Consider the following 12,007-nt stretch of genomic DNA (forward strand, 5'->3'; position numbering starts at 1 on the left):
TATGCGGATACGAACACAGACCATTTCATTTTTATATATAAGAAGAAGAAGAAGATAAGGATGTTAGCAACAAATTTACTAACTGCAGGCCGGACTCGATTATCCGGAGGCTCGATTAACCGGAGGCTCGATTATCCGGGGCTCGATTAACCGGAGAAAATGGCTCGATTATCCGGAGTAATATTTTTACCCATCTTAGAAAAATAGAAATCTTATCTTTGTGTATCCGTAACGTATCCAATATGTGCAAGACATGATAGTGACTTTCTCGCTTTCTTAAGGAAGCATCCATAAATTACGTAACGCTTAAAGGGGGGGGGGCGGTGGTGTTGCCCGGAGTGTGACAATCCATACAAAAATTTGCAATGATTCATACAAAAAGGGTCATATAGGATGAACGGGGTTGAAAATGGCCAAGTTTTGCGTTACGTAATTAATGGATTTACCAAAGGGCTGTTCACAAATTACGTAACGCTTTAGGGAAAATAAGGAAGTCAGAACAAGCGTTACAATCCGTAAAAATAAACCTTCCATAAGTTACGAGAGGGAGGGTGAGGTAACAAAATTATGAAATTCAACGTTACGGATTTTGTGAAAGAACCCTGAGGAAATGGAAATCAAGAACATTCATAATTGGTCATTTCATGAATTTCAATTCAAAGCACCGATATTTTTTAAGCATTCGTATGTACATTCTGACTACAGCACTAACATTGTGGTTCATGCCACCAAATGGTCCTTCGGAATATCCGGAATGGATTCATTCACAAATATCGTAACGCTAAATTTGAAGATTTTGGACTTCATCTTCATCCTCCCCTTCGTTCATCCTCCCCTCGTAACGCTTTTTATATGGCTGGTTTAATTGGTTTGTATGAATCGTAACGCTCGGCCTGACCCCCTCCCTCTCCTTCAAGCGTTACGTAATTTGTGAACAGCTTCAATACCTATATGAATAAATAATTATTTCATCAGCGATGGTCCATGTATGGATTAAAACACCAGTTCTATATTCATAGTAACAACAAATAGCGCTGAAAAATCCTTGGGTTTGAGGAACTTCCGTAAATTACGTAACGTTTAGATGGGGAGGGGGTTTCCTGAAATGTAACAATCCATACACATGTTTTAGATACTTCATTACGAGACGAGCCAACCTCGGGCTGAAAGTCTCTATAATAAAGAATAAAAAAGATCTTCATAAAAAAGTGTGACATAGGGGAGAGGGGTGAATTTCGGGCAATGACCCGGTGAAAATGGTTCCTGATAGGGATCCGCAGGGGACAAGATGACGTGGTGCGCAGAGAGCAAGGTGGATCGATTTGAGGTCCCTCCGTGAACTACAAAGTTGGCGACGTACAAGTACAGACCGAGCTGAAAATGTAGATGAATTTTATGTATTGCAGAGGCCTTAGTTTGAATAAATCAAATGAAATAAATTCCGATGTTAGAATGTCAAATGGTGCTATGCGATGAAATTCATTGATTTTGTTTTATTTCATGGACGTTCTGGAATTTTCGGAAGGCCACCACATGTATAGCCACAATATCAAGTGCACCTTAAAAATCATGATGCTTAACGATTAAATTTGGAAGTTTTCTTTTTTTTTTTGATCCTCCAGACGGTGGTTAGAGGTATGCGCCGTCGCCACCGACAGTTTATGGCAATCCCGTTGAAACTCCAGATGATTTCTCGTGAAAAAAAGCTATTTTTCTTGAATACAATACAATTTTTTGTTGAAAAATCGAAAAAGCTTTTCGTAAAACTAAGAACTTTCATTGAAAATTCTGAAGAATTTCCTTCCGAAAATACTACCGTTGAAATTCTAAGTAAATTTCCTTAAAAATTTTGAAGATCTTTTTGTAGAATTTAAAAGAAAGGAAGACAGGATCACCGTCTTTGACCAGAGGTCGCACATACTGAATACTTAACACTTAGCATTAGACAACAGACAGAACATTCACACAGCACCCAGTGAATCAGCGGAGCGTTTTCCGCTTCACGAAATGTTTTCTTCTTACTTGGGTGGGAACTCACACTTTATGGCTTGCAAATACGCTTAGACGACTGACGCCACTAACCACACGGCCCCGAAGCCCACCAAGTGCAAATTCTAAAAAAATCCTGGACAAATTATAAAGAATTTCCTTTGGGAATCTCAAAGAATTACCTGCGGAAATTTCCAAGCATTTTCTGTTGAAATCCACAATGCCGTTTGTTGTTTGGTCGAATATTTCATTAATCTGAAACTCGACTGGCATTTGGTCGGAATAGAAATATGGCCGATAATGTTGTTCGGCAGGTAATTTGGCTGAAAAGTCGTCTAATTGAATAAGTCATTTAGCCAAAAAGACCAAGATGGTCGTTTGGCCGAAATGAACATATGGCAGAAAGTGTTGTTTGCCCGAGCTGCCGAAAGAAAAAATCGTTTGACCGAAAATGTTGCTTGGTCGGACGAGGTGACATAAGGTCGAAAACGGTTTGGCCAAAAATGTCATTTGGCTGAAAGCGACGTACGGGTGAAGATCATACGGCCGAACTGATAATTTGGCCGAAAATATGATTACTCCTCGGTTTACTCCGACAGCTCATTCGTTCAAAAATAGCGTTTGGCCGGGTCGACGTTTTTCACCATATAATCCGATCGGCCGAATGACATTTTCGACCAAATTGGCCTTCCTGCCAAACAACCGTTTCGGTCAAATGGAATTTTCGACGACAATGTCTATTCGACCAAACGACAGGTTAGATAATATGGCTTTTCCAGCCAAATGACTAGTTTGGTTGTACCGTCAAACCGTTTTCCACATAATAACCGTATCGAACAAATGTAATTCGGCTAGATAGCTTTCGGCTTAACGTATTATTCGCCCAAGTGGTATTCGACTTTCCACTTTCCACCGAATGATTTTCAACCAAACAACCCTTCGTCTTTTGAAAATTTTCTCGTAGAATTTTCGAAGAATTACTAATGGGCAACATAAAAAATTTCAAGTAGAGATCCAAAGAAATTCCGAAAAAAATCCCGTTGAAATTCCGTTGGAAACAGTTTTTGTGAAACTTAAAAAGGAAATTCTGTTTAGAGGAAACTCAGGAAAATTCTCGACGAGAAAACAAATCGTAGCGTACATGTCCGGTGGCATAGGCAAACTTCTAAACAATTTCCCGTGAAAATTCCATAGAAATTCCGGTGAAAACTTAAGAGTATTTCCTGTCGAAAGTTTGGAAAACTTCTGGGACAGTTCATTCGATTTTTCCGGCGAAATAAAAAGATTCTCCCGTTAATGTCTTAAAAATATCCTGAAAAAAATCGCAAAGCCTTCGCTGACCAAAATTATGACAAACGCCGCCGCTGACGATTTTTGGATCGGCGCTGACCTCTAACGGTAGTCAGAACCCATGAACGGACCAACGGGATATTTTATTAGATTTTATATAACTAGAATAAAGATTATTTGAGCAAAGATTAAATTTTCAGCGACAACAAAAAATGGCTCGATTATCCGGAGGGTTCGATTATCCGGAGTAAAATTTTTTTCAACACTCTGGATAATCGAGTCCGGCCTGTACTGTAAATATTGAACTATATTTCACTTATTTTGAAAAGTTGTTTATAACGGCGATTTAAAATAAATGCGTATGGTGCAGTTATGACAAGAAATGAAAATGACTAGTTCCGTAGGTGACAAGCTATATGTTTACACAGGTGAAAATGGATCATGAAAGAACAACACTTACGAATTGGATAAATCCAAGAGCAAAATAAACCTAGAAATACGGTTCTTCTTTAAGCGCTATTGTTATCCGACCTATAGGTTTTCCTTGATGACTCAATATTTCCCTCTAGACCTATTGTCACGCCCAATGATGATATGATATGTAATACATATGTATTCAGTCCATGATTAAGTTATATTCCCCGGCGCCTCGTTTTCCAATACTTGAATTATATTATGCGAATTATGAGTATATTAAAACAGAGTAATTTTGTGATTCGATGGCAGGTGCCGAATTTACCCCAACAGATAACATAATAATGATGAGATACATGTGGATGTTTATTATTAGAAAAGTTAACTATTTTTCCACCACATACCCAAAATGATGTTCAATTATGGATTAGAGATGGAAATACTGAAAATCAACTAATTATTATCGAAAAAGCTTATACACCGATGCTTAAATTTTACATAACTCATCTCCTCAATGGTGATCAATGCTAATTGTCTGTTTATTATGCCACTTACACGTCTCCGCCAGTTACAAAATGACTAGAAATACAGGAAATCGAACGTTTATTCAAAGTTTGTCGAAAATCTGTCCGATAATCACTTGAAATCAGAGATTTGAAGTGGTGTCGGTTTTACCCGCAGTGTCGATTTTACTCACAACTCCCCTACAATTAAAACCGATGAAAAAGACAAAGCATCGGGTTAGGAGCACATTGCTCCCCACAAAACCGCACTTTTCGTAACGTCAACCGCCTATATGAGTAGCTGAAATCTACTAAATCTAGTTTCTTAGTCCGCGTTTCCCGAATACACAGGATTTTGTTTTTACACGATTTTTTTCGCTCGTGTTTTTGATCGTGTGACTTCAATTTACCACCAATCTCTTCGCAACATGTTTTAAAAAATCCAGGATAAATCAAAGAAAAATCACATGATAATTGATATAGATTGAACATTTAGGATGAGTGGAAAATTGAGAAAATATGAATCGTGTAAAAACAGAATCCAGTGTATATCGAGTTTAAGTATATATCATACTTTTGGACGACGGCTTTGCATAACACAACTAACCCGTTGAAAAAGCTAAGCTAAGCATCATAGATCGACAATAACCTTTTTTTCCATGAGACATATAAAATAAAACCCTTTTCACCGTAAATACTGATAAAAATTATGCATTCTGAAATGTTGTTTACATTCCATAAACTGTGCTCTATTGTACTTCTACACATGCTGGAGGTAAAGTGAAACCAACCACAAATATCCTCGCATAAAAAATCTCTATGAACCCGTCGTCAAATCACCCGTGTACTAAAAGGAGCAATTCAAAACAATAACAAACTGCTAGCACCTTTCCTGTACACCCAAACAAAGCGACAACTCCCCCCCTCTAATCCACGTTTTCCCCAGTCACCAAGCCAAATAAGCTCCGTTTTTGGACACCCTCATCATCTTGTTTTATCGCCCCGTTTCTTTTATTAGTCTCCATGCTGCTTTTCCCACACCCTTTGGATCCTTGGAGATAATTTTCCCCTTCCGTGGAATTCATTGACTCACCTAAATAAACAGATGACATCTTCTTGGAGACGTTCTCGTCGATGAAGGTGACTCCGAGGGTGTACAGAGGCGATGCGCCGGCACCCAACAGTAGCTGGGCGGTGAAGAAAAACCAAACATTCCAGGAGAGATTTTCCGTGCCGTCCGGTGCCAAGGAGCCGTTGGACAGCATGCAGCTCTGAAACAGATAGTGTTGGAAAAATGTGAGGAAAAGTTTTTCCGAGTAAAAATGTGGGAAAAGATTTGGTGGGAAAGAGATCGAATTAAAAAGGAAGACCTTACAATTAACATAAAACATAGAAAAGGTCGTCGGATGAATCCAGAACAGTATAGGTACCTATCTGCGTATCTGCACTGTTTATAGGTTTTTTTAATCTTTATTAGGGAGACTTTCAGCCCAAGGCTGGCTCGTCTCTGATCCTAGGTTTATTAATTAAATAACCGTCATGCAACCGTTGAAATGCGCTCATTCAGTGTGGCGAAATGAAAATACAACTCAATGCTATCTAACTCTCAGCGTACGTTGACAAGCATATACTATTTTGTACGCTGAATGAATTATTATCAATCAACATGAAGGCAAATCCAAAACAAAAACTTTTACGTCACGTCCCACAAAGCTCATCTTCCTTACAGTTTCAATATGCCGAAAACATATTTCATTCCATTCTCTGCTATTACCAGTTATGAACTTTGGCGATCAGATACAATGTTCCAACCGATTTGACAGCACTTAATCTTATTAATTAGCAGCCAACCAATAAATTTGGCGACGACAAGCCAAATACGTACCTCCCCTACCAAACGAGAAGCGGCGGCGGCGGCACTGCTATCGTTGACCAAAGAATCTCCCCCGACGAGGCAAACATTCTGCTCGGAGTTGGTTGCCCGGTATTGTCCGACCAGAAAGTGTGGCAGCGCAAACACAAGCGCACCGAGACCCATCACCACAACGCCCCATCCGATCCAGCGTGGTTTAGAGGCACCGAGCCGTCCGCCGAAGTACGACACCGGTACCAGGCACAAAAATGAGGCGATGTCGTACCCACTGGCCACTAGGCCGGTCTGCGTTGATCTTAGTCCGAATCGTCGCTCGATCGTTGTGATGACCACGTTGATGAAACCGTTCACCACCAGGCCTGAAAGGGAGAGAGTAATAGATAGTTGATATCAATTGAATCTAATACATAAATGAATCTAATACATATTACAAGTAAATATTAATAATATATCAGGTTTACAGGAAATTCCCGTAAACAAACATTTAAACCAGATCAAAAGTCTTGTACTAACAGGCTATCGTTTTTAATAAAGCACCAATTACCAATTTAAAAGATATATCACCGTCTTCGAGCAAGACCGCACAAACTGAATACTTGACACTTACCATTAGACAACAGATTGGACATCTTCACGCTTTACGAAAAGTTTTTTGACGTAGTATTACGTCCTTCGGTAAGATAGATGGGTCATTCCAAAGTTTCAGATTTGGGACCGTCACGAAAAGAGGTCAGGAAGTACGAGCCAATAATTCAGCCGTTTTACAACGGATTTCGGAGATTTTGGTGTGAGTCGACCAGTAAACTCTCTAAGATTCTTTACAACTATTGTAAACAATTGATCAATGGATTTAACTATTGAAAATTTTAATTTCGCCAACCAATGTTAAAATTGCATTTTAACAGTAAATTGCCTACGTTTCGGCTATTAGCCATCCGGCATGAAGAGCATAAAATGTTGATGATCAAATTTTGCATCCACTATCGCACTATACGTAATATCACATTTCTTGATTTCGTTTCGTTTCGTAAAATTACAAAAATTTCGGAAGGATGGAGATCTTTCAAGTCGGCCCTTTGCACCACCGGAGGTGTACAGGATCCATAAGTAAGTAAGTAAATTCTTTATTTTATAAAAAATTTTGGCTGCGCCGCTGAACAAAATCGTTAAGTTGTTTTAAAAACTTTGAGTTATACAGTTTATTCTATTAACGCTTACTACATAACCCCATTCTTAGTCGACAAATACGTATGTAGTTTGCTTCTATAAATCGTCTTCAGTGTTTCCAAGTTTCAAATTTATATTTTGTGATATTTTTTACTTTACGGCCGCTAGTCCGGGAGAAGCGAAGTGAAAAAATCCACCTTGCGTAGCAGAAATTTGTTTAACCAGTGTATAATCGATGTTGTAGACGCTGATCACGCCAGCTAGTGTGGGAGAACGCGAAGTGATAAAACTAATGTCTGCATCAAAGAGCACAGAATTATTTAGTGCGGAATCGATCGTATTGTAGAAGCTTATTAAACGAAGCACATGTGTTGGATTGATTTGAAAAACAGTTTTCGTCTTCTTGTTTTCAAATAACTTTGTTTACAATAAATATTCAGTCGCTTGAATTCCCTTCTCTACTAGCCAACGATTCCTTTCCCGTAGCGCTCACGGAGATGCAGAGCATTACTCGGTCTTTTATAACAGCGGTTCTCAACCTGGGGTACATGTACCCTGAGGGTACTTTCGCCGGGCCCAGGGGTACCTCGGACGACCTGCTTAATGGCGGATGAATTACAATTTTAATCCAACCTCATTGATAAAGTTTTGTATTTTTTTATTTTTAAACTTTGTCTTGTACATAATACTCAGTGGTCCAAAATATGTCGAACTGGTGGTCCAAAATACCTCCTTTATCAGTAAATCATGGCCTATTGAATCCTGTCCTCCACAACCAGTACAATGGATGAAGAGATGTGGGACAAAAGATCAAAAGAGCAAAACCTCGATGAACAAATTTAAAAATCTTCTATGCAACCTACCGGGTCAAAACAGAATGTTGAATAATTTGATTATAACTAAAATTTGGAGTCTACAGATTCGAAAGCCTCCATTTGAAAGACATGAAGACTTCTTCCCGAAAACCTCAGTTGCTTCGTTGCAATAGAATTGGAAGCATCCTTCTGCGCTTCTCGGAGGCCTCCTTCCAATCAGCTCGGAAGCCACCTTTCAAGTGACCCGGAAACATTATTATAAGATGTTCAAAAACATTTGTTTAACGGCCAAGCCGTTTTTATAGAAATTTCCATTTATTTCTGCTTATTTTAAAAGCCTCGGATCTTTTCAAGGGGCTCGGAAGGGGTTTTTAAACAGGCTCGACAGCCTCATTTCAAAAGGCTCGGAAGCCTACTCTCAAGAGGGTTGGAAGCCTCCTTTCTAGAGGCCCGGATATCTTTTTTGAGCTTTCTTCTTTAAACCTTCTTTTTTTCTTTCTCCTTCTTTAAAAGGCTAGGAAAGCTCTTTCAAAAGGCTCGGAAGGCTTCTTTCAAGAGGCTCAAGCCCTCCCTCAAAGAGGGTCGGAGTTCTTCTTTCAAGATGCTTGGAACCTCGAACCTTATTTCGAAAGCGTCAGAAGCCTCCTTTCAAGAGGCTTGGAAGCCTCCTTTCAAGAGGCTTGGAAGCCTCCTTTCAAGAGGCTTGGAAGCCTCCTTTCAAGAGGCTTGGAAGCCTCCTTTCAAGAGGCTCGATAGCCTTTTTTCAAGAAGCTCGGAAGCCTCCTTTCAAGAGGCTCGGAAGCCTCCTTCCAAGAGGCTCGAAAGCCTTCTTCCAAGAGGCTCCGAAGCCTCCTTTCAAGAGGCTTGAAAGCCTTCTTTCAAGAGGCTCGATAGCCTTTTTTCAAGAAGCTCGGAAGCCTCCTTTCAAGAGTCTTGAAAGCCTCCCTTCAAGAGGCTCGGAATCCTTCTTTCAAGAGACTCGGAAGCCTCCTTTCAAAAGGCTCAGAAGTCTCCTTTCAAGAGGATTAGAAGCCTCCTTTCAAGAGGATCGGAAGCCTCCTTTCAAGAGGCTCGGAAGCCTCCTTTCAAGAGGCCTGGAAGCCTCCTTTCAAGAGGCCTGGAAGCCTCTATTCAAGAGGCTTGCAAGCCTCCTTTCAAGAAGCCTGGAAGCCTCCTTTCAAGAGGCTCGAATGCCTCCATTCAAGAGGCTTGGCAGCCTCCTTTCAAGAGGCTCGGAATCCTCCTTTCAAGAGGCCTGGAAGCCTCCTTTCAAGAAGCTCAGAAGCCTCCTTTCAAGAGGCCTGGAAGCCTCCTTTCAAGAGGATCGGAAGCCCCTTTCAAGAGGCACGCAAGCCTTCTTTCAAGAGGCTCGGAAGCCTCCTTTCAAAGGCTCAGAAGCCTCCTTTCAAGAGGCTCTTGATGTAAGAACTTAATTTTAATTGGGATCGGATCTCGGATCTTTTTAAGGGGCTCGGAAGGGATTTTTAAACAGGATTTCGACAGCCTCATTTCAAAAGGCTCGGAAGCCTACTCTCAAGAGGGTTGGAAGCCTCCTTTCTAGAGGCCCGGAAATCTTCTTTTAAGCTTTCTTCTTTAAACTTTCTTTTTTTCTCCTTCTTTTAAAAGGCTAGGAAAGCTCTTTTCAAAAGGCTCGGAAGGCCTCTTTCAAGAGGCTCGAAGTCCTCCCTTAAAGAGGGTCGGAGTTCTTCTTTCAAGATGCTTGGAACCTCGAATCTTATTTCGAAAGCCTCAGAAGCCTCCTTTCAAGAGGCTTGGAAGCCTCCTTTCAAGAGGCTTGGAAGCCTCCTTTCAAGAGGCTTGGAAGCCTCCTTTCAAGAGGCTTGGAAACCTCCTTTCAAGAGACTCGGAAGCCTCCATTTTTTTTTGGTGAAACGGTGAACGGTGTAGTTTGTTTCTGCAGTGCAGTGATAAATAAAAATCAATTAACGTGTGAAATTGTTCAAGGGCCGCGGGAAATACAGTTCCTTTGCGTGCCCAAGTGTTTTCTGCATCGAGATAACTAGCCGACAGGTTGTCGCTGCTGGTTATTTTCGTTTAATTGTGGATTTTCTGCCCCAGCAGCAGCTGGCGGCCGGTAACATTTTGCGCCTTTATTGTTTCTTTGTGTTTTGTGTCGTCTGCATTGGTACCGTTTGAGCTGTGTGAAGGTAGTAGCGAGATGGTTGAGTGCAGTGAGTGCGGTATGGGGGTCCTGCCCAGCGATTTGCCTATGAGTTGTTCGGGTTGTGGTTGCGCTAAAGTGTACCACTACAAGTGCACTTCCATGACCAAACCATTGGCAAAGCTGGTCACGGAGAATGTAAATGTTGTGTTCAAGTGTGATCAATGTTTATCAAGCCAGTGTTGTGGCGAGCAGAATATTCTGTTCTCGAATACACAAAAGTTGGAAGAAGAGATGAAGAAGATTTCTTCACTCTCTGATTCGATCGGTGGTATTCGAGACAATATTGTTGCTCAGATAAACATCGCGTTGAAAGACGGGATGGAGCAATTGGGGAAAAAGGTACAAAATGCCTTAGACAATGCAGTCTCTGGTTTTCGGATTTAATTGGAAATGAGTTGGAAAATATGAAAGGTTCATTTTACAATTTGATGCGCGCAGTAAAGTAGATGCAATGAATGTAATGCAAGGTTCATCTCGTTCGACTTCGGAGTCGGCACTTAATCCCAGAGGTAAAAAGCGAAAGGTTCAGGAAGCAGACGACGCGTCTGATGATGTTTTTAATGAAAAGGTTAGTTTCGCGGATATTGTTAAGAAGAAGTGCACTGGGATGAAAAGTAATAGTAGTAATAAAGCTAAGACAAAAAGTACGACCGCTAATGATGTGAAGGTTGTTCGTAAGGCTCGTCCGGTTATAGTGATAAAACCGAAAGAGTCCAACCAGAGTAGCGATGATACTCGGAAATTTTTGACCACCAAATTAGATCCAAAAACACACAAAATCAGTAACTTTAGAAACGGGAAAAACGGCTCTATTATTGCTGAGTGTGCAACAGGATATAGTATTAATGTTGTGAAAGAAGGCATTCAAAGCGAGTTGGGTGAAAATTACAATGCTGTTGTTCCCTCATCGGTGCCAAGGTTAAAAGTGATGGGCATGAGCGAGAACTTTCCTCCGATGCCTTCATTCAGATTTTAAAAGATCAGCATGAAGACATCGCTATCAATGATGTAAAAGTGCTACGGGTGTTTGAAAATCCTCGTTTCAAATACAACAAGTACAACGTTGTGATTGAAGTCGATAAAGACAGTCATAGCTGTTTGTTGACCGCGAAGAAAGTTAATATAAGGTTTGATCGGTGCCTTGTTGTTCCTGAGATTAGTATTCTTAGGTGTTTCAATGTGGAGAATTTGGGCACATGAGCACAGATTGCAAAAACGTTATCGCGTGCTCTAAGTGCAGTGGACCTCACAAGACATCTGAATGCACGTCATCTGTATTGAAATGTGTTAATTGTAATAAAATGAATCAAGAACGTAAAACGAATTTGGACGTTAAACACGGAGCATTCAGTACTGAATGCAAAGTGTATAAAAGATTAGTTGATCGCAAAAAGAGCAGCTTGCATTTCAATGAATAGCAACCAAGTTCTAGTATGAATGTAAATAAATTCGATATTTTGTATTTGAACATTGCAGGTCTCTCTACAAACTACGTTGCATTACGTCAGCTTGTAGAAGATAAACGTCCATTTTTAGTCTTTTTATCTGAAACGCATATCGTTGACAGTGATTCTTTCGAACAATACAGTATCCCGGGTTACAGTGTAGCTGCTTGTTTATCACATTCAAGACACACTGGCGGTGTTGCTATTTATGTCAAAGAATCGGTTCAATTCAAGCTTCAATTGAACGAAGTTTGTGATGGTAACTGGTTCTTAGGCATTGCAGTTGAACGTGGCATGAAGATGGGTAACTATGGAGTTTTATATCA

General features: G+C 40.4%; 1 protein-coding gene across 13 annotated transcripts in view; it reads right to left on the bottom strand.

Annotated features, from left to right (window-relative positions):
* The window catches only part of LOC134212902 (solute carrier organic anion transporter family member 4A1), a 312,371-nt gene that overhangs the window by 217,341 nt on the left and 83,023 nt on the right, over positions 1–12,007 (bottom strand). For all 13 annotated transcript variants that reach the window (XM_062691220.1, XM_062691218.1, XM_062691219.1 and 10 more), the window contains 2 exons: positions 6,082–6,428; positions 5,290–5,467 (listed from right to left, as the gene is read on the bottom strand). In XM_062691220.1, coding sequence (XP_062547204.1) covers positions 5,290–5,467; positions 6,082–6,428 — 525 coding nt within the window. The remainder of the gene's footprint in view (positions 1–5,289; positions 5,468–6,081; positions 6,429–12,007) is intronic.

Source organism: Armigeres subalbatus, chromosome 2 (genome assembly GCF_024139115.2).
Source record: "Armigeres subalbatus isolate Guangzhou_Male chromosome 2, GZ_Asu_2, whole genome shotgun sequence".
Taxonomy (NCBI): domain Eukaryota; kingdom Metazoa; phylum Arthropoda; class Insecta; order Diptera; family Culicidae; genus Armigeres; species Armigeres subalbatus.